The sequence below is a fragment of the Agrilus planipennis genome, unplaced genomic scaffold (genome assembly GCF_000699045.2).
Source record: "Agrilus planipennis isolate EAB-ADULT unplaced genomic scaffold, Apla_2.0 scaffold17, whole genome shotgun sequence".
NCBI classification, from domain to species: Eukaryota; Metazoa; Arthropoda; class Insecta; order Coleoptera; family Buprestidae; genus Agrilus; species Agrilus planipennis.
The window spans coordinates 2282453-2305628 of NW_020439021.1; the positions used below are offsets into that span (position 1 = coordinate 2282453).

The following is a 23176-nucleotide window of genomic DNA, read 5'->3' on the forward strand; positions in this document are numbered from 1 at the left end:
ATACTATAGTCTCTTGTTATTTTTTGTAATAAAGTTTAAAACTGTTGAAATAAGCAGTAAAATGTAAAAAATGATTTTATTTAAAAGCTACACATTAAACTACAGTCAACACTGGTAGTTCCACCTTGTATAAAAATCTTTTGTTGAGTATCACAGTTCATTTTCTTAATTAGTAATTGGTATACAATGTAGGAGAGATGATGATTATGTGTCTTCATAATTAAAAATAATAATATCTAGGCCTAAAAAGTATTAAAAGTGACAATATTTAACTATTAAGGTCTAAAGTCCATAACAGTATGAAAAATGACCAAGTTCAATCACCAAAATAATTGTTTAACTATTGCAATAAAATAAGAATAAAAAACTTCTTTGGAAACATTAAACTTGACTTTTGCATACTGTTATCATTTTCCCATACAATAAAATTTTGTAAATGTTAATCGTCGCCACTTCTGTTTCATTTTTAGACTTCTAAGAAATTAATACAAATCCGAAACAACGATAAGAAGCATATTCGATAATAACCTTTTGTCTAAATATTGTCAAATTTACATATTTAATTCAGATATTTACATATGTATATACCCATATACATATTTACATATGTATATACCCCTGCTTTACATATCATTCCTAAATGAGCTAACGGTTTAATTTTCTTTTCTTATAGAATTAATCTCATAATTTAAAACGCGGTAAAACATTTTAAATGACAGAAATAGGATATGCTTAGATTAAAAATACAAAGAAATGTTTTCAACCGGATAAATACAATTAAAACTGGACGTACCTCCTAATAATATAATAATTGATAAAGTAAATGTAATTGTTTAGCAAGATACCTGCTTACACATTACACAAATTTTATACAGAATTATTAAATTTTCTCATACAACTGAGAAAATAAGATCGAATGCGTATCCTTTTGAAAATCATAAAGACCCCGTTTTTGTGCAGTTCTGTCTTCTCTTTAAGAACCGAGACTTGTATAAATCGGACTTGTGACAAACTACTACCGTGCCCCCATTACTGGGCGAATTCGATATTTTTCCATTACTATTTCCAATCAGCGTACCAATCATCTTAGACACAGAAAATTTTCTAGTCTTTTGGGTACTACTAACTGTTGAACGGCACTCGTTGATAAGAAGATCAAACACGCTGTAAATTGATAAGCTATTCTCTGCAACTGATACTTCTAAAAATTGACTGCAATTATTCTGGATGGCGGCTGTTCTTCCTTCTATTTCTTCCACCTGAATAAAAAGACATTGTTTTTTAATTTTATTTTATTTTTTCAATAAATATCTATTTAAAACAACTATACACATAAGTTGATGTAATAATTAAAATTGAATTTTGATTGAATGCAGATACAAACGAATCGGTTGAAATTTCATTAACTCAAAACAATTGTAAAAGCATTAATTTTTACCTCTCTAAGATGTTCTAAATCGGCCTTGTTTCCAATTAAGACGGTTGGCATTGGATTTTGACTCCTCAATTTGTGAACTGTTTTCAGGAGATCTATTGCGTACGTTAGGGAACTTTTTGATGTAACATCGTATACTACAACGCATGCATCAGCCCAGTAAATGGGTTCTTCTGGAAATTGCTCTATGTTGTTGGATGTGCAACAAACGTCCACTATTTCAACATCAACTAATGTGTTGTTTATTGATAAAGTTTGTTTATACAGTAAATCTGGAACAAAAAAATATAAAGTTAATCTTTTTTTTATTAACAATAAGTGGTAAAATTTTCTTAATCTATTTATTTTTTTTTTTAATTCGTTTATATTTTTGATTTTATATTTTTTGCTCTTCAGTGTAATTGAAGGAAGAAGTTAAACTAACTTATTAATTTTTTCAGATTGCCTCTATTCTATTTTTAATTTATTTTGAGAACTGTTTCTTATGAGAAAAGAAAACATTTCACTAAAACGCTAAAATTAAATATAAAAACTAATAATAAACTTCCTATTGATTTATTGAAATTAAGGCGAAACGATGAACTGATTCTTCTAAAAATACAATTTCCTTATTTTCAAAATTATTTCGAGCAGTGGGGTACTCTTTGAAATGAAAGTGTTATTATTATTATTATTCGTTGATGAATTATTTCAAATGAAAGTTTTCCAATATCGGATTAAAAGAAAGTAATTTCCCGATCTTTCTCACTCCAGCTGACAAAACAAAACTGAACTGAACGACAAATCAAAATTATGAAAATCTACCACATACGTTGTTATAAAAACACGAAAACACATTAAAATACGAATAAATAAGATTATACGAATCGAAAAATAGAATAAGGTGCATATTTTATCGATCACGAGTTGATGAAACTTAACAGTGACACAAACAGAAATCCACCCACAGCACCTATACAAACAGGAAAATCGTTTAAATTTAGCAATGAATTTAGAATGGAAATAAAAGAATGTTAACAAATCTGGTTACCTTTCAAAACACACGGAAGGAGCAATACCTACTTATTTTTTGTGCCTAATTTTTAAAAACATATATTTTCGAAGAGAGTAAATGTTTGATATACATATTAATACGTGAACGTCGTCTAGTTCAAAACTTCTTCAGTATTATAAACAGAAGCGAATGAAATTTAGATTGTTCGAAACGTATGCTATTTGCATAAAAAAAATCATTTATGTATGTTTCTGTGACAGCAATTAAAAAAGTGACCAAAGGATTTGCTTTGACCAGGAATCGAACCCGAGCCATCGAAACTAAATTAGATAAAATACTAAAATCCTAAATTTCAAGTTCTTCTCTAACTGAGGATAACACTTAACATATAAGATTACTAAACGTTTTGCAAGGATTTAAGTGTTTTATTTATTGTAATTGAGCATTTTATCTTGTTTCACAATAAATCAAAAACGAAAGTCCACCCTAAACACGTTTAGAAATTAGAAACCTAAAAACCTAGACTATCTTGAATCTCTAACTTGGAAACTTGTTTGTGTGGAAAATCTGGCTTTGATTTTCCTGTATCACCATGATTATCTAGTGGTGCATTTTATCGTTTATAAGATTGTGAATTGTTAAAGTAAATTTCATAATCTAGCATACTTAAATTTTAAAATTTCGTACAAGATGATGGAGAAACTATACCTAGGTCTATACACTTAAAAACATTTAGGAAGTAGCGTTTGCATATGTCGGAGGTTCATTATTCGTTAAAAAAGAGTGCGGAATGATTGGCTCCAAAAGGATACTTGTATTTTTGTGAAATTTTTGGGGAAAAATTCAAGCTCATACGGGAGAGCTTTTCGAGAATATTGCGTATGTTTAGTTCTGAATAGTATCAAACTAAAGGTACCAACATGTATCCATGTGTACCGAAAACTAAAAAATATCGAAATATTAGTTTATTGTTGCACTATTCATATTCCACTTGACTGACAAACAGAGATGTTTTAAGGAAAATCATTGAGTCTCGCATATCGTTAGCAAATAATATCCTGAAGTTTATTTCAAGAATTAACAAATACTGTAATGATTAATGATGGTCTAATATCTACAGCAAAATATGTAATTTAGTTTAGAGCTTCTATACCTACAATCGTTAATCTTCTTAAATGAAAATCGTTCGAAGGCACCAATAACATTGACTTTGTGCGGGATGTTTATCCACTCCGCAAATACTTTCAAAATACTTTGGGTGATTTATTTAGAGACATTTTTATTATTTCAGTGGCTAAAGATAATCAGACACATTCAAGTGCCACGTGAAATATTCCCAGAACTGCACTTGCACATGTCTCGCATCTCTTCAAAAAATAATAACTATTAAACTTGGAATAATACCAATATTGAAGAAAAGATAACAAATAATGTCAACGACATCGTAAGGTGAAATCAAGAAATACGTACAAGTACGCGGTGCTCAACAGCGTCGCAAATGTAATTAAGGGTGGAGCTGGGGGTGTAACTGGTCGATCTTTTTGATTAATACGTATGTTTTTAATAAAATAAATAGATTCTTCAGTGACATAAATAATTACCAAACAATTTTTAATACAAGTAAAAAGACAAAGCTTATAAATGTATGAACTAAGGTTTAGTGCTAACTGTTATACAGGTAAGGTAATATATTCACCTAATAGAAATTACACTTATTTTTCCAGAATTTTTACTTTCAGTTGTACACAGCTGGCGTATATCAATTCGATATTGTTATGTGGACTGTTTTGTAGTAATTCATAAGATTTCGTAGTTCCTTGCTAGAGGTACGATAAGTAATGATTTGGCAGGTGCTGATATCAATTTGGAACTTCAAAATTCCATGAACCATGACACTGAACTCGGAAAACAATATCGATTCAATATTTTAGATTATCCATTTCCATGAATTTTTTAGACTTATATTAAAGAATTAAATTAAATTAGAAGACATTCTTGGAATGAAAATAAGCTTGGAAAAATATTTTAAATAAAATACAAAATGCTTTTCTCAAAAAAATTGATATTTTTGATTTTGTATTTGCATTTTAAATGCAAGTATTTCAAATAAATCACATCTTTGATTAACATAGTAAAAAACGGGAAATTGCCAAGAGGTTTTGCAAATCAATTTATAGAACCATCCTGATAAATAATGTTCTTCTGCTTTATTATTGCGTATTTTCTCACTTATGGTTCTGCTTTTTTTCGATTGATACTGAAACATTGTTAATCTCTCTGTGACTCCTTCCATAAAATTAATAGAAATTAAAAAAACGCGCCCAGACGAATTTCTTAGCACGCTTCTGGCACTACCCACATTACTTTGTGAGGTCATTCGTAAGTGAAATATTATGATTACATTGCATGTAAGCGAATTTTTAAATATTGTTTCACGAAAATAGCCCACTTGATGCATCATCCCGGTTTGTCCTTTTGCCTTTTTATACCTACGGTACTGAGTTGTTAAACATGGAACGTCATTATTCAGTTGAGTACAACTTCACGTCACGGAAAATTTAACTTTAATTCTTAAGCATTTAATCATTGTCTAAAAATAAGACCCGAATTAACGCATAACAATCTCACGCACTTATGCATGTACAGAGAGTTGCTTACATTGTTTCCGCATATTCAGTGAATGAATGCTCAGTACTCTAATGAGTGAAGATCCGAGTTACGCACTAATCCACAAATAAACCCGAACCCACACCACCCGTCATTGTTTACTTTGTCATTACAAACAGAATTCCTTGCTTTATGATTATCTATATAAGTACCTGCTGCAATTGAGCGAACCTGCAATATTCAGTTAAGCACTTTGGTAATTGGATTATCACAAAATCGGCCACTTCAATGGGTAAAAGGGTAAATGTGATGTTACAAGTGGTAGATCTCAAAAATTACAAAAAGTATAAGTACCTACCACTAAAAATTGTACTCTCTTAAAAAAATCAGTGAGTATGCACTGATCATCAGTGACTATTCACTGATTGATATAGTGCAAAGTATACCAGTGGTAATCAGTGAATAATCACTGAGTGAAACAGTGGCATTTCAATCCACTGGTTTATCAGTGAAATTTATACACTTCGACCGACTTTCATAGTAAACTTCTTAGGTTGATAATGGGTATTAAAAAATTATTATTGTTAAAATTAAGAACAGAAAATGCACAAATTATCTCCGAAATGTCACCATTACTACATTTCTTGCAACAAAATTAAAGCATCAGATAGTATGGTTGCAATTGTCCATTATTTTTCCAGGATTTTTCGATACTTTTTAATTGAAAGATCAGAACTTTTAGATGAAATTATTTTTAACATTCGCTCAACCGTTTTGGGCTTTTTCAAGGTAATTATGCAGTAAACGGTTATGACGACAACAACCAGCCTTTTGTTTGTAACATATTTTTGATAGTACATCCAAAACATGCTAACCAAATTATTATACTAAAGAATGAATATTTTGAAAGGTTTTCTTTATTATGGCATAAATCCACCAATTCTGTATTTTGACATCTTCTTGAAAAATTTAGATAATTTGGTAAATACGCGTCTGCAGTTATAGTTCCTTTAAGGAAACTTCCTTGGTCTCGCACGCAAGACCATCGTCAAGAATAAATAAACAATAAGTAGACCCAGAGCAAGACTTATTAGAAAGATCTCATAAAATTTTTATTTAAATTCCAATGCAGTTACAAATTAAAATGAAATAATTCAATGAAAATCTAATGTAGATAAGTAAACATTACATTTATCATGTTTAACTTTATTAAGAAATGCGCAGGGTTTTCCAAAATTAACCAATTTGATCGATTAAAAACAAAAGAGAAAATAATTTTATGTTCATTTTGAGACTTTCTCAGAACTTTAAAAGGAAAACATGGATTTGAAACTGCGAGGTTACGAAAACAAAAACAAAAGATTAAGACTATATTAGTCTTGTTTGGGCCTTGCGTTTGCTCATCACTTTTTCTCCCTACAAAGATCAGATATATTTTCCCTGATGATATTGAAAATCAATACATTAATTATATTGACGATTTTGGTTTTAAAAGAGAAACTAAAAACAACCATTACTTCTCAAATAAAAAAAAAAACAACTTGATAATTTATTCCAGTAGCATGAAGCAAATAAAAACCTAATAGAAGTATAAGTATATTTAGTTGTTTCAAAACGTACACAAGAAAACTATTTTAAAAATTGGGCAAAAACACATACTACGTGTAGCAACATGTTGTTATGATATCATTCAAGATGCTTGTTTTGTTAATTTGAAGCTGATAGAGTTTTCCAGTCTTTACTAATAGGTACAGCTATTTTTCTGTCTATATTTTGTATATTTAAGGTGTGCTGAAACTGTAGGACTTATCTTAATTGTTAATTACTAAATTAGGTAATTTATTAGATTAAAAACAAAAAATTTTATGTTAATTTTTGGGATTTTCTCAAATTTTCGCAGTGGTCAAGATAGATTATATTATTTGAAACATCAAGGTTACGAACGTGGCACATGTCATATGCACATGTATGAAAAAATAACATTATAAATAACAATATTGACGATTATCATTTTAACAGAAACAAAAAACAAACATTTACTCCCCAGTAACCAGAAGCAAATTAATAATTGTATAAAATTTCATACGTAAACAGAAAAACTATTTTAAAAATTGGGTAAAAACACATCTGCCTGTTGTTACGATACCATTCAGGAACCTTGTTTTTTATTTTGTTATGATGATGATGATGATGATTTGAAGCTGATGGAGTTTTCTGGCCTTTAATAACAGCCATTTTTCTGTTCATTTTATTTTTAAATCTAGTAAGAGCAGAGGCCCCAATTTTACCATTTATGTTAGAATTCTAAAAAACACATTTCAACAAAAGTGGTTTTACATTACTTTTATATGTTAGATACACAATATCTACTATACGATAATACAAAGAGATGCAAATACAGAAAAAGAATCTTATTTTTTTCTTGCATTTAAATACTGTTTTTTTAAAAAACATTTTGTATTTTATTTAAAATAGTTTTCCAAATGTATTTTCTATTTGTAAAATGCAAAATACATTTTTGCTTTTAAAAGTTTTGCTAGTATCACCGATCAAACATTATATAAAATGATGAATGAAAGTTGCTCATCTTGGCCATTGAAGGTATTAGAAGCATAAAAAGGGGGCAAAGAGACATTCCATGAATGCCTTCTAATTCTTTAACTGAAGAGAGTCTAAATTATAAACTTCTTAGAAATGGATAATCTAAAATATTGGATCGATATTGTTTTCCGGGCTCAGTCTCATAGTCCATGTCAAATCACCACTTTTCGTTCCTTTAGCAAGAAACTACGAAATTTTATGAATTACGATAAAACAGCCCGCAAAACAATATCGAACTGTGTAAAACAGAAGACTACAAGATATTCAGGTGTGGTAATAAATGACTATAATCCAAAATTGTTAGATGAACTCAAAGCTAAAAAAACTATGGATACCATTTCTATCTCCTATTACAATGTCTAAAAAGTCGGAAACAAAGTGGAGTTGTAAATATTTTGATATAAAATGATTGATGTTGATTTTACATCAATTAAATTATTTGCAACCCTATTTTGGCTCTGATCTTTCACGGTAAACAAACTATTTTGGCATCAGTGTCTTTTTTCCAATTAAAATGGTTGAGAAAGGTAAATAAGTAAGCATATAGACGAATTATTTGTTGAACAAGAAACTATATAAGATAAAGATAGAAAAACTATATCTCGATCACTTTAAACAGAGTAATATAAATCATACTCAATCTTCGCAGCTGGTATTAAGTATAGTGCACAACTAATAGTCTAGAAAAACTATATTTAAAAAATGAGAAAATGTCTGCAAGGTTTTCTTAAAAAATATTTTACATTTAAGTAAATGTAGAAAATTACTTAAATAGGTACTACAAAAAGTATTTATTTGAAAAAAGTGTTTTGCATTTAGCATTTAAAATACAAAAGGGAAATATATTTTGTATTTTCCATTTCATATAACCAATCAAAAAAATATTTGCATTTCGTATTTAAATACTTTTGAAAAACCATTTTGCACATCTCTTAGATACTATACATTAAATTGTGCCAACGTTTTGGTTGATGCAGAATTTTTCACCCAAATGAATGACGTATAATTAAGCAAAGGGTGTTCAGTTTAATATATGTTATTACCGAGGATGGAATTTTCAAAAGATTGGGGTTGCAAAAGATTCGAAGCACTATTTATCAGTGACTTTAAAGTTGAAAAGTACGGATTTCCCATAAAATACGTCACTCAGAATTTCACCTTTCGGGACACCTCTCTACCCCTTCGTCACGCTAAGTCAAACTTTCAACGACCCCTCTAACAAATATTACGTCTCAAAAACTACTCCCCCTCCCCCATAAACGATTTAACGATTAAAAAAGTAACGAGAATGACTTTCTATCGTAATAAAAAAATTTAAGAACTGTCAAATTAAGAAAAACATTAAAATAAAATTAATGAAGCGCGAACAACCCCTCTCCCTCCTTATTATTAGTGCAGGTACGTATTTTATGAACAACCCAAAGCATAAATAAATTCGGGCCCTCATTTTTTCAAAATGTCTACAAAACCGTTATACGAGGGTGGATTGATAAGTTTCCGGCCTGACCAAGAAAAACAAGGTTTTTAAAAATTTTTTTTTTTTATTTCTCAACATAATCTCCTCCAAGGCTGATACATTTCTCATAGCGGTGTTCCAGTCTATTAATGCCATCTCTATAGACTGATTCGTCAAGCTCCTCAAAATAACCATTTACAGCTTCGATTACTTCTTCATTGTCCGCAAATCTCTTACCGCCAAGCCATTTTTTGAGATTAGGGAACAGAAAATAGTCACTCGGGGCTAGGTCTGGAGAGTAAGGAGGGTGCGGCATCAATTCAAACTTTAGATCGTTGATTTTAGCCGTCGCAACGATTGACGTGTGCGCTGGTGCGTTATCGTGATGAAACAAGATTTTTTTCTTCGCCAGATGAGGTCGTTTAATTTTCACCTCGTGGCTCAAACGTTGCAATAAGTCTGCGTAGTATTGACCAGTGATAGTATTACCCTTTGCAAGGTAATCAATGTATATAATACCTCTTGCATCCCAAAAAACAGTAGCCATAACCTTGTTCGCCGAAAAAATTGTTTTTGCCTTCTTTGGAGTTGGTTCCCCTGGTCCAATCCACTGTTTAGACTGTTCTTTGGTTTCAGGAGTGTAGTGGTGGACCCACGTTTCGTCAACGGTTACGAATCGACGCAAAAATTCGCTTGGATTACGCTTATACAATGACAAATTTGCGGTAGAAATGTTTTTTCGAATCAATTTTTGGTCGACTGTTAGCAAACGCGGCACCCATCTTGCACAGAGCTTTTCCATATGCAAATGTTGGTGCAAAATATGTTGCACACGTTCATATGACATCTTACAGGTCTCAGCTATCTCACGCACTTTCAATCTGCGGTCTCCCAGCACTATTTGATGAATTTTTTCGATCATATCTGGAGTTGTGACCTCAACGGGGCGTCCTGAGCGAGGCCCATCAGAGGTGCTCACACGACCCTTTTTAAACTCGGAAACCCACTGCTTAACGGTTGAATATGACGGGGAGGATGTCCCCAGTGTTGAGTCCATCTCTTTTTTAATTTCCTTCGGCGTTAACCCCTTCAAATAAAAGTATTTGATGACAGCACGATTTTCCTGCTTTTCCATTTTTACGAAAACCACAGAGGCGTCTTGTTCAGCGTGCTGTCAAACCTACACTAGCAAGGAGATCGGGCTGAAACTATAGCTACAAGCTATCCAAGGATGGTACTATAGAATGTCACCTCAAGGTAGGCCTAGTGGCGTCATCTCTTGGTTAGGCCGGAAACTTATCAATCCACCCTCGTACAATAATCTTTTTGAACAGTTTTTTCTTTCCCCTATCGTATCCTAATAATACATATACCTACCGATTCCACGATATTGACCCTATATTAATGTGAAAATTCATTTTTAATTTTCAATCCCACTACAAACTACCCCAAGTTAATGAGGGAAAAATTTGTTGCTGTTGTCACACCCTTGCCTGGAATCGAACCCGTAGCATTGGTGCGTAAAGCCGAAGGTCCCGGGTTCTATTCCCGGCAAGGGTGTGACAACAGCAACAAATTTTTCCCTCATTAACTTGAGGTAGTTTGCAGTGGGATGAAAATTAAAAATTAATTTTCACATTAATATTTGATATTAACCCCTATGAAATGTCAGTGTTTCATAATTACAGACCCAATCTGTACAATGTACACAAAATCTACATGTATCCTAGCAGTTTTTATATCTCAAGGTTAGTTCTTTAAATCGAAACAAAAATTTCGCTAAAAAGAAAATTATGATTAGCTGGCAAATTATTTAGACGCCAGTATAGTTTTGTAAATAAACTCAGTAAACCAATAACAAAACTAAAACTGCAAATAACAGAAATAATAATATTAATAAATTTTATTTGGAATAATATGATTTTAGAACATTAATTTAAAAATTGTAAAATTTAAATTTAACTCTTAGCATAATTCAACATTTCATACCGATTCGTCAGACGGTTCTCTATAACTCTATATGTGCGTATTTTTAAATTGTTAGGATTATCTCATAATCCTACGAACACTTTGCGGCGGTTCTGTTATTTGTACCGTTGCAAATTTTGGCGTTCAACGTATCAATATTATTTATTAATGAACTGGCAACGCATATATGTATGCTCACCGCAGACATTTTCGTACCTACGACATTTGAAAACTTGCAGCAGAACGTTTTTGCCAAGAGTCCAAAATGTAAAGATTAATGTGGAATTTGCGCTGATTTCCAAACTTTTTTTAAAAATATTCATGCTGATAAAATTATAACAATCAATCGTTTGATAAATAGACGTAATGAAAGTATAAAATTAATCGATAATACTCATCTGCATAATAATAAACAAAATCAAACTTTACTTTTCTGTAACAAAATTAGATTTTTTTGCACTTCTTCAAGTTTTACTACCATGTTCGCGAATGTAATATATACAAAGTCACTGAGAGATGTTCCACCTTATTATCCTCTTTCTGACCCCCCCCCCCTACATGGTCTACTCATACTCTATCATGATTTTATCATTAGAATCTCCTAAAACAATGGTCGGGAACTGGCGGACTGTGGTCCAGGTTCAGACCGCAGAAGGTCAAAAACTGAATCACGAAAAATTATTTAATTAATTATGATGATTGATAACAAATTATGGTAGAACTTAGGGTGCCACCTTTATCATTTTCTGGAATAGGAAATCTGTTTTTTTTTACGTCGACAAAGATTTTCAAAAAAATCCGGACTCTTCCTAAGATTAATTGACGACCCCTGCCTAGAAGAACGTAGTCTTTTTAGCATTCTTGAACATTTTCATTCAACTTCATCATCATCGTAAGATCGTCAGTCCTAAGACTGGTTGGACACCCACCTCCACTTTTTCCTATCCTAAGTCAATCTTCACATTTCCCTAAAACTAGAACAACCCACATCCTTAACTATTTGTGAACAGTAATCTAATCTAGGTCTACCTCTACTCCTCTGAACTCCTGTTTCTGCCTCTAATATGTCTCTGACTAGACTTTCATGCCTGAGAAGATGTCCTCCTAACCTATCTCGCAAATTTTTTATTGACTTCCAGAGTCTTCTGTTCTCTTATTCTTTCTAATATCTCTTCATTTCTAACCTTCTCTATCCACGGTATCCTCATTATTCGCCTGTAACGCCACATTTCGAACGCTTTTAAATTTTCTTTTCCGCCGCGCCCACTGTCCATGTTTCGCACCCGTACAGCGCCGCTCTCCGAACATTTTCTTTTTCGAATTTCAGTTTATTTTAATTTTATTCACAAGAAACGCAATATAGAAAATATAATGTAGAATATTTACCGAAATACAAACGTTTGTATCTATAATTTTCTATATTACTATAACGTAATATACGATAAATTCATCGTATATATGTCATATAACAAATTTCTTTGATGATCATCCAGTTTTTTCAGATAAAAGGTAAAGTTTGATTTCTTTAATTTCTGTCGGACTGCAGTAAATCATCGTCAGTCGTTTTTAAAAATAGAAAAAAAGGTGCGAAAACATTCCGAAGGCTATTCATAGAATGCAGTGGCGTCCTAGAATTTTCAACATTGTATAATCGTTTTAAAATTACTCGTAAAGTAGATGTCATAATACAACTTTCGTTAACACAAGTTAATATCAAATACGATATAAACTAGTAGATATTCGGCAGTGGATACTTTTAATTTTAGACAACTAAATAAACATTTTTTTACTTAACAGAAAGTAGCTATACTCGTACATGTCTTCAGGCTGATCTTCAGTAATTATTGGTCATTAAAATGGTATATGTATTAACTTTGTTATTAGTAATCCATCTTAACATTAGTTAGTTGTTTTATCAATCAGCGTTGAAAACAAATTTTTCCAGCATATTCAATGTTTAACAAGTTTAATATATTGTTATCAATTCTAAAATGGGGTGACTTTTTATTAATTATTTCTATATAGTCTATCTATGTACTGCAGCTGCACAGCACAAATTTTAAATTAACAACTTTTCTTACAGAAAGGTCAATTAACTACCTTCATTGTTTCTTCCGCACGATTTTAAATAATTTTACAAATTATAGCCGTTATAAAACCGTTTGAAACGTCTATAACTATTATAAAATCAATTTTGTATCGCAAAACTTTACAGAAACGACGTCTGTGTGTTTTTGGCGAAAATATACGTATCTATCGATAAATTTGAACAGTGGGTGTACTGTCGTGTCAGTTTTATTAAATTTATTTTTATGTTACGTCCTTTCCACTTCGCAGATATAAAAAAAACTTAAATCTGCTTATTGAAAGTCTGTTGAAGAATTGTGGCGCCAAATCTAGTGGCATAACGTAATGTATCAACAGGTAGAATCAAACAAGGTAGACATCTGCGAAATTGTAAATACTTGGAATATTATATATAAATAAAAGAAACTATGAGTGCTGTCTGAACAGGGCAAAGTGTAGTATTACGTAAATGAAAATTAGTTTCAGCAATTTCTTACGCTGAAGTGTACGATGTGTTGCATACCTATTTACAAACAAATTGGTTTAAATTTAATTTTTCAAATAATTTGTAATTTAATTTAATAAAGTGATTAAACAAATTGTTCAGACCACTCGAAGCAGTGGTGCTAACAGTTTCGAGCTCACAGTAACTGATAGGGGGGAAGAACTAGTAAAATTAACGAATAAAGCCGTTAATGAATTACCTTACAGTAATTAGAGCATATGTTTTATCTACTGTTAGCATACCAATGTTCTTTATTGCACTGAGATTTAATTCCACGATTCATGAAAAGTCTTAAAACGTCAATTAAGTTGTAAAATATTTGATTATACCAGTGTAGAACTAGGGTTTGACATGTATCCTTTTATATTGATAAAGGATCATTTGTCACAAACAATGCATCCATAGACTGTTCAGAGAACATTTTGCATTTCTTTAACAATGAAACCTTAAATCCATTTTCTATTTGCTTTCTAATAGTACCTACCCTCTTTTCTGAGAAAATAAGAAAAGGAAGCACTTGAAAAAAATCAATCTGAGGCATAGAACATAAGTCTAGAGACTAAAGAAACTACAAGGGTATAATAGACGGGTACTGATGGGTGTAAATGGTTACTGTGACGGTTTCGTTTTGTTTAATTGCTTCGAAACCTTAAAAATTACGTTTTTCTTTTTAGCAGAATTGAAAGTGCCTTTCAACTTACCAGTGTTACTTCTGTATTCTCCAATGTAGCGTCTCGTTAAGTATCGGACGGTAAGAGCTGAAATAAAAGAAAAAGAACAAATGAAATTGAAATATTAAGAAAAAATGCAAAGCGGCCAGAAGCATGCGAAATAGGGTTACATAACCAATTAGTTGAGCGATGTACTGACTACAACATCGAAGCTCAATTTTTTGGAAACAGAGCCTTTAAATTATAAGTGATAATTGTAGCAACATTTCTTTTTGAAAGAGCATACTCCACATTATGGTGTGAGTGAAAGAGCAATTTTCAAATTCTAGAAATTTCTTAAATTCGAGATTAATACTTCTACGTACTTGTGAGGATAGATACAAGATTTTTCAGTTTTTCGGCAGGTTTTGATTGCAAACGGCAAAGGCGAAGACCACATTCTAAATAATTTCGAAGCTTAACATTTTGAAAATGAAGCGTTTAAATTGAACAATGATGCCAAGTCAATCCAAGCAGTAAGAAAAACAGGAAAAAAGGAACCAACTGTTTTGAGCACCCGAAATATGAAGATTTTTGACAACTTTTAAGTTGAGAATACATTTCACATTTCTCAACTGGTAATCCTTTGATTTTGTTTGTTTCCTTCCCACATTGACAGTAGCAGTTACTTCCGATCGGATATGATCGGATCCGTCCATTTATCCGGCTTACTTTTTGTAGTTGGTCAAGGCATTTCCGGACTTTTTCATCTGTTATGTTAAGGTTGGTAACAGTTCCTGCCCCTGCTTTAAAATTCGCGCCGAAGAATATTCGTCACGAATTATTCACTACCAGAGAAAAAGCTATTTCGTGAATTCGATGCGGAAAATTGTAAAGATCATTCCCGATAGTTTGTATGTAGGTAGTATAATATTTTTTGAGGAGTACCCTATTATCCTACAACACTACGTTTTAGGGGATTCCCAAGTTGATTCTATTGTTCAATGTACAATAAGTAAAATTTTGGATATGACTTTTTCATTAGTTTAACACAGTTTTCTGAAGAGTCCTACTTAAAAATTCCACCATCCCATATCTCTGGAATAGCACGCTAATGACTTACAAGGTGTCATGGTAAAGGGCGGCAAATATTTTTTTTCACATTCTCACTTAATCGCGAATTGGGCGAAGCAGTATCTACCATAACACGTACCGAATCGTCGGACCGGTAATATCAAATAATTTTTGCCGATTATTCCTCGATGGTAGGTATGTCTGAATTGTGATTTTATTTTTTTGGGCTATAGACAGTCTTAAGATGGTCATTTTAGCGCCAAATTCGAAAATTTTGGCAAAGGTCTGTATGGTCTCCCCCACCACTGTGCCATAAAAATTTCGTGGCGGTCTCACCCCCATAAAAAGTTATAGGGGTTTAAAGTTAATAAATATACCAATTTTTATACATTTCTAAGCATGTAAATATTTATATAGTCATTCTTAAACAATATTCAAAGGTAAAACTAATGGAAAAATACATAAAAATATTGAGAAAGTTATATAAAACATTATTTAAATATCTTTATCAATAGGTTAGGTTAGGTTATCGGGTTTTGTTCAAGTGACCACCCTCTTTCGATCCCCCACCTCCACCCGCTTGAAAATATTTTTTTTATTGAATTTTATTTGAATTATAGTGTATGAAAATTGTCAAAATAATCAACTTTCAACCCCCATAACTTTTTATGGGGGTGAGACCACCGCAATTTTTTTATAGGGTTTAACTTAGGTGACTTCGATCCCCCCTATCCCCACCCTCACCTAACCCCCATAACTTTTTATGGGGGTGAGACCGCCATGAACTTTTTATGGTACAGTGGTGGGGGAAACCTCCTCTTTCGATCCAACCCACCCCCTTTGGGGGTGAGGGCCATCATCTAGACATTTACCAAAACTTTTTCTGGTGTTTATTCCTTCATGGTTTGTTTGATTTTAAAAACTATTTTTTACAAATCTGCTCCTGACTGTGCATAAACATTGTGCCAAATTTGAACTATATAAGTAAAGTCGTTCAAGAGAAGAAGCGTGTCAACCGAAAGTCCTAAATGAGAGAAGAATTAAGTTTCGCTCGCCATTGATTTTCTTGGCTACAGCGTCACTCTGTTTTTGACGTAATAACCGATTATCGTTATAAACGAAAATTTGCAGATACGAGACACAAACTAAACAGTTTCGGGAACACATTTTGCAACAACTAAAAAAACGGCATTACATGAGAGCTGTCGTTATAACCGATGTGGTTACAACCAAGTTCCACTGTGGGTATCTTAAAAAATTGTTAAATAAATAGTGCAAAAAAATTGTCCTAAGGGTTCACAAAAAAAATTAGGTACTACGAGAGTGTGTCCCTAAACATCACGAAAGTGCGTAACAAGATTTTGGTTTTTACTATTTGGCTACAGAACCCTAGTGCCGATAAAACTTAATAGCCCAAACTGACCAGCAATTGATGTTAATAATAACAATAACAATCGTAAGCGATTTAGCACGGCACACTTACCGGACTTGCCAACATTTGACATCCCAATTATAGCAATCCGAACTTTTGGCACGTTGCTCCTGTCGTCGGTTTTCATTTTCTGCAAATAAAAGAAGATCGCAGTTATAGTAAATAAATTGGAAAAAGTACAAATACGTGCAAGTTGCCTCGAGTATTATTAAAAATTGTTAAGTGCATTTTCGAAAACGACGACACCAAAAGAATGTAAACATGCCGATCCTGGACAAACTGGACGCCTTAATAATTCCAGAAATATAACAAAGTATTGGTGACTGTTGGCGCCAGTTTGAAAATTTATTACGTACGAATACGTACACGCACAAAACTGTTTGCCAACAATTCTTTCGTGGTATGCGCACCCACTACGTAGATACACACGAACAACGAATAACTCGTCGCACGATTGTCGTCAAGGTAACTGTACGAATTTCTACGACGATTGGTAATGAAAATTATCCCCTTTCTTTTTTAATCGTATCGTCACGAAGAGCATAATATACAACGTTGATATATCATATTTATGTATCTACTTTGCGTTCTGCATTTTAATGTGCCTCATCTCATTAATCTCCAATTAAATTTACGTCATCAACGAAAATCATTGAAACAATAAAGTAAAAAGTCTTACATACGCTGATTTGTCATTAACGTCATCAATTTGTTGATTAAATTGCATTATTTTAGCAACTCTGGTCATTTCAAATTGTTTTCCAAGTTTAGCAACGCTTCGTGAAGGTAGCACAGTTTTGAATACTTAGCCTTTGCAAAAGTAAGAAAACGGAAAATGTTTCGACAAATTTTAAAAACTTGACGATTTGTTTCGACCTTGAGATGTGGTGTTATAGGAGGATGTTGAAAATGTCGTATATAGAAAAGGGTAGAATTGAGAAAGTATTAGAAAGAATATAGAAAGAAATATGCAGGACCGGTTGGTATAGTTGGGACGTTCAAAATTGGCATAGTCTGCAATAAAACTGTCACATTTACTTTCTTCTTTCAACTTACTAACTAGAGTAGAGCGGTTGCTAATAGAACGCGTTCTTTTACACACTGCAGACGTTGTAGGGAATATCGTAATCAATGAAAAGGGATGCTAGATAGGAATTGCAGCGGACACAAGCAACCTCTAACCGCTGCACCGCTTATTATTATTCGGTTATCTCTTTTCACTTTGTCTGTACCACTCATTAAGCATTTGCTAACTTAACAAGGGCATGTTCAAAATATATCAAATGACTGCATTCCTAAGTGGAAACAATGAAGAAGATACATACGTCCATTCTTACAGATAATTTATTGCGGACTTTGCCAATTTTGATCGTCCCGACTAAAGGACATTTTCTCAATCATAAAGGGCTAGTTAGGAACAAAAACAATTACAAAAACAGTTAAGAAGGGCGAAGATAGATATTAAATTACTGTTTGTGAATACTTAGTTAGAAATGTAGGCTGCTTTTAGGATTACCAACTCTCCAGTTTTTGTGATTTTTTATTGTTCCTTTATTGGCAGTGCTCTTATTAAATGTCACCCACGATGTAGTTACTATACTACTATTATTTTGAATACTTGAGTTTGTACTATTTAAAATATTCAAATAAATTAATTAATTAATCTAATAGTTGATTATTTTTTAACTACCCAAAACGAATAGGCTTTTTTTTGTAGGTACATTTATATATTTATTAAATGAATGACTCCAGACCATTCGAACGATCTCCGGACATTTTAAAATTTCTAGTTGGTAACCCTAAGTAAGTTAATAATAAGTTTTGAAATGTACAAAATAACATTAGGTTTCAATAAAGCTTATATAATTATTTTAGATTTATTATTTCGCCTATACCTATTAATGCACCAGTTCCCTTTTTGATGATAACAAGTTTTACGAATTGAAAACAATCTTTTCTTTAATTTTTCAAAAATGGCGAGGCTGTCATGCTGTCATCGGACATCAAAATGAAACCTTAGAAAAATGTATGGATTTCTCTTTTATTGAGGAATAATTAGAATACTTGCGCCTTTAATTCGCCGATAATTTCCAGGTTAGGTCAGGTTAGGTAAATTCAAGCAAAAATTTGCCAGAATCTCATTTCCTATAGGAAATAATTAATATATAAGGTGCACTTTATTATAACTCTTAACTTCCGTTTCTGCCTCTAATAAGTATCTGACTAGCCGTTCATGCCTCAAAAAGTATCCTACTAACCTATTTCGCTTATTTATTATTGGCTTTCATAGAGTCGTGTGGTCTCCTAGTCTTTCTAATACCTCTTCATTTCTAATCTTCTCTATCCATCATTCGCCCGTAACACAATATTTCGAACGTTTCTTTCCGCTGCGCCCACTGTCCAAGGTTCGCACCCGTACAGCGCCGTGCTTCAAACATACACCTTTAACAACCTTTTTCGAATTTCTAAATTAACCGTTTGCGAGCATAGAAGTGACTTCTTTTTATTGAAACCGACTCGACCCTGCGCTATCCTCTGTTTTATATCCCTACTACTCCTTCCGTCCTGACTTATCTGACTTCCTAGATAACTAAAATCGGTCAGTTCTAATTTTTCATCTCATATCTTTATATTCGCTCTTTAATAGGAAACATTTGATTCATCAAATTTAAAGCCTGCCTCAGTGATTAAGATTAGACAAAAAAAAAACGTTCATTCACTCCTGACCTTTAATACAGATAATTAACGATATGAAACATCACTCGATTAAACTTTTGTAGCTTCTACTGCAGACAAACGTCAAACGAACATTTATGCTAGTAATTTTATCAACTTTCAATCATAAAAAAATGGTGAAATTATGAAATAATAATTACATACAAATGAAAATGTGCATGGAAATGATTTATTTAATGGACTCATTCGGGTAGTTGATATTTGATAATTAAAAACAAAATATCGTGGTTGTTAAATGTGTAAGGCAGTTTTAATTAATAACACGTATAATCTTAATATATATAAATTACGTGCCACGTTGCTTGTCCGCGATAGACTCCTAAACTAGTATTGTATATAAAAGAAATTATGAGTGCTGACAGCACAGGGTAAACTAGTATTACGTAGTTAATATCAGCAACATCTTATGCTGCAGTGTACGATATGTTGCATACCTATTTTCAAACAAATCCATTAAATTTAATTTTTCAAACAATTTTTAACACAAAGAAAGTGATTAAACAAATTGTTCAGAAAAATGAATTTCGACCACCTGAAGCAATGGTGCTAACTGTTTCAAGTGATTGATAGGGGGGAAGAACTAGTACATAAACAAATATTTAGTTCTAATATACGTTATNGAAGAAGTAATCGAAGCTGTAAATGGTTATTTTGAGGAGCTTGACGAATCAGTCTATAGAGATGGCATTAATAGACTGGAACACCGCTATGAGAAATGTATCAGCCTTGGAGGAGATTATGTTGAGAAATAAAAAAAAAAAATTTTTAAAAACCTTGTTTTTCTTGGTCAGGCCGGAAACTTATCAATCCACCCTCGTATAATATAAAAATCTGTTTTTATTGTAGTTATTTGCATATGAATTTTCTTCGTAACTTTCGAAATATAGTGTGAACATATTATAAGTACATACAATTAGATCTATATTTATATGTATGATGAAAAATCTATATGTGTAACAAGTATCAGTACTTAAGTGTCTATTAATTTCTTGTTGAAAATTGGCTGCTACTAATTTCTTGTTAAACTAGATACTAAAACTATTAAATAGAAAATATATATCCCAAAAATTCAACCCTCTTAATCAACCTTATAACGAAGCAGGAAAGATGACAAATAATTAGCCATTTTTATTTTTACTTTCTTTGATATAAAACATTTAAATCTGAAAATTTTTCGTTTTGGATGCAGTCGATTAAAAACAGCTAAAGTAATGAAATATACCTAGTACATTTTCCACTATTATTATTATTATTAGAACAGATCTTACATCTTTTAATCATTTATAACATTCTACGTTTTTAATCAAAAATGTTTCAATTACAACGACGAATGTAGAACTTAACTTCTAAAACAATAATAACAAGAAATTTAGTGATTTCTATATTTAAATGGTTTATCGCAATGAAATGAGAAAAATGAAAAATGAAAGGTATGGGTACCTAGTAAGTATAGTTAAATTATGTTTACTAAATTAACAAAACCATTACTTGAAAACGTACAATCCTTTAATCAATAGATGTGATCGAACTCGGAGCGCTGGGTTTTAGTGCCACTACGTATTTAAGGAATTATTAATTTTTTTTTTTTTACTAAAAGATTGACTTACATTAATTTTACGTGTTTTTCCATACCTGTTGCAAAGAATATATGAATAAAATGATGATTTATGAATCGATCCATTCTGTACACTCGTCATAGGAAGTCTTGTAGTCAAAGACGTCAAGATTACCAATTCTTATAGAAAAAATGAGAAGTACATGAAAAATAATGAGGTGTATAATTGGACAGAACCATCACAGTGCTATTAAGTACAGGAAGGAAAAAATATGTGTGTTAATTGCAGGTACTGAATTACTATTACATGTTAAAAAACCTAAACAAACAAGAGGAAACACAAACCCAAACAAAATCAAAAACAAAACTTTGTATTTGGCACAGGAAAAAAATTTTTAAAAAAGTGAAAGTATCTGAAAAGGGGAGCTCGAGGTGAAAATGTTTTTTTTAAGTACGAAAGTTTACTCATATCGAATAATCATTTAAGGCTAAAACAAATCAGAACATTTTAGTTGCAATTAAAAGAAAACTTGTTGCATTTAACTTTTCATTAAATACCTACATAGCTAATTCTTTTTACTTTCATAAAATATAAATTATCGAAAATATGTGTATATATAAGTATCACTATTTTTAATAAACCTTATTTTTGAATTTAATAGAATTCAATTGAAATTTCTAAGTAAAATAAATAATTATTTTGCATTTAAAATAATGACAACTAATTAAAAATTGTTTTATTTATATTAAACACCGAAGGAAAATAAATATAAACAAATTCACTTTATGCTTACAATGTAAAACAATTTATTTATTACAATTATCAATAACATTGCCTGAAACTATCTGACTAATAATAACTTTATAATACGTGTTTATAATCGACAACATAAGAAAAAATAAATGAAGGAATTAGTTTATTTGGTCATTATTTTTTAATATTGAAAAATAATATCTGTACAAACGCACATAAATATTAGGCTCGAATATAAGTGTTTTATTTTACTTTTAGAAATTGTAAGTTAAAGGACAAATTTGCATTTTACATTATGCCATAAGAAGCGGAAATATCACGTGTAGCTTCCATCACAAAAGTGTTATTTTCTTATATATGAATTGTTAAAGTACAATATAAAATACTTTAGGATTTATTTAACGATAGTGATGATGACGATGGTAGGTTTAAATACTAAAAGTAAGATCGTATATATTTCTTTACCTTTTACCTCTGATGAAGGCTATGTGTTCACTTTAATTTGTTTTTTAATTAATTATTATGTAGGTTATTGAACTCTTGATGATATAGAAAATGAAAGACTTCAAGATAAATCCCATTGAAAAAAGATTCAAATTTCTTTTGCAGATTGACAAAGACACTTTGAAATTACATGAAAACGACAATATCAAAAAAAAATTATAACTAAATAAATAACTTACCATTAATTTAAACGTTGAAACAGAGAGAAACGACCACTTGAAATGTGTTATGCTCCAATTTTTGATGAAAGAATGTACGTAGTTAATTGCGCTTTTTCAAACTTTCAACACTGGACTTTAAGGAATCTAATTAAACAAAAATAACTCTTGGATCAAATGTCTATTCTCAAGCACTAAGGAACCGAGTTCGTATTCGTGCAAGACGCGTCCACTCAATGAACCGGCGTCGCGACGCCAAGTCTTATTATATACGGATTCTGCTCCTTCATATCCATGGAGACGGATAACGGCCTCTGTGATACACGCGTACAGTACCGCTAAAAAGTTATTAAAATTCGCAATATTCAAACGGGTAAATCCCTAATCTTTGGAAGGAATGATTAACCAGTCTGCATAAGTACTTAATAGCACTTAAGAAGTTATATTTGCGTAGACAAGTGGTACATGTACCAGTACCACGTATATCAAAAAGAAAAAAGACTGCGGTATGATCGGTCACACGGCTAATGCGTTCGTAATTAAAAGTGTAATAAATTCGATTGAAAGCTATTGAGGAGTATACACTTTGTTCAAAAGATTTTGAGACTTCGGTTAGTTTACGACAATTTTCAAAGAAGTACCTGATCTTTCAATAAGAATTAGACGAGATAGGTTGGTAA

The 23176-nt window shown here is 31.7% G+C and overlaps 2 protein-coding genes across 2 annotated transcripts in view; one reads left to right on the plus strand and one right to left on the minus strand.

Annotated features, from left to right (window-relative positions):
* LOC108744326 (2',5'-phosphodiesterase 12-like) overlaps positions 1 to 23176 on the plus strand; it is an 83649-nt gene that overhangs the window by 47281 nt on the left and 13192 nt on the right. The gene's annotated exons all lie outside the window — the stretch shown is intronic.
* Positions 58 to 22732, minus strand: LOC108744401 (ras-related and estrogen-regulated growth inhibitor-like protein). The gene is made up of 5 exons (XM_018480144.2): positions 22518 to 22732; positions 16841 to 16919; positions 14335 to 14391; positions 1439 to 1707; positions 58 to 1259 (listed from the first exon to the last, which is right to left on the minus strand). Exons 1-5 carry the CDS (start codon positions 22518 to 22520, stop codon positions 936 to 938), a joined length of 732 nt encoding a protein of 243 aa, XP_018335646.1. The 5' UTR covers positions 22521 to 22732; the 3' UTR covers positions 58 to 935.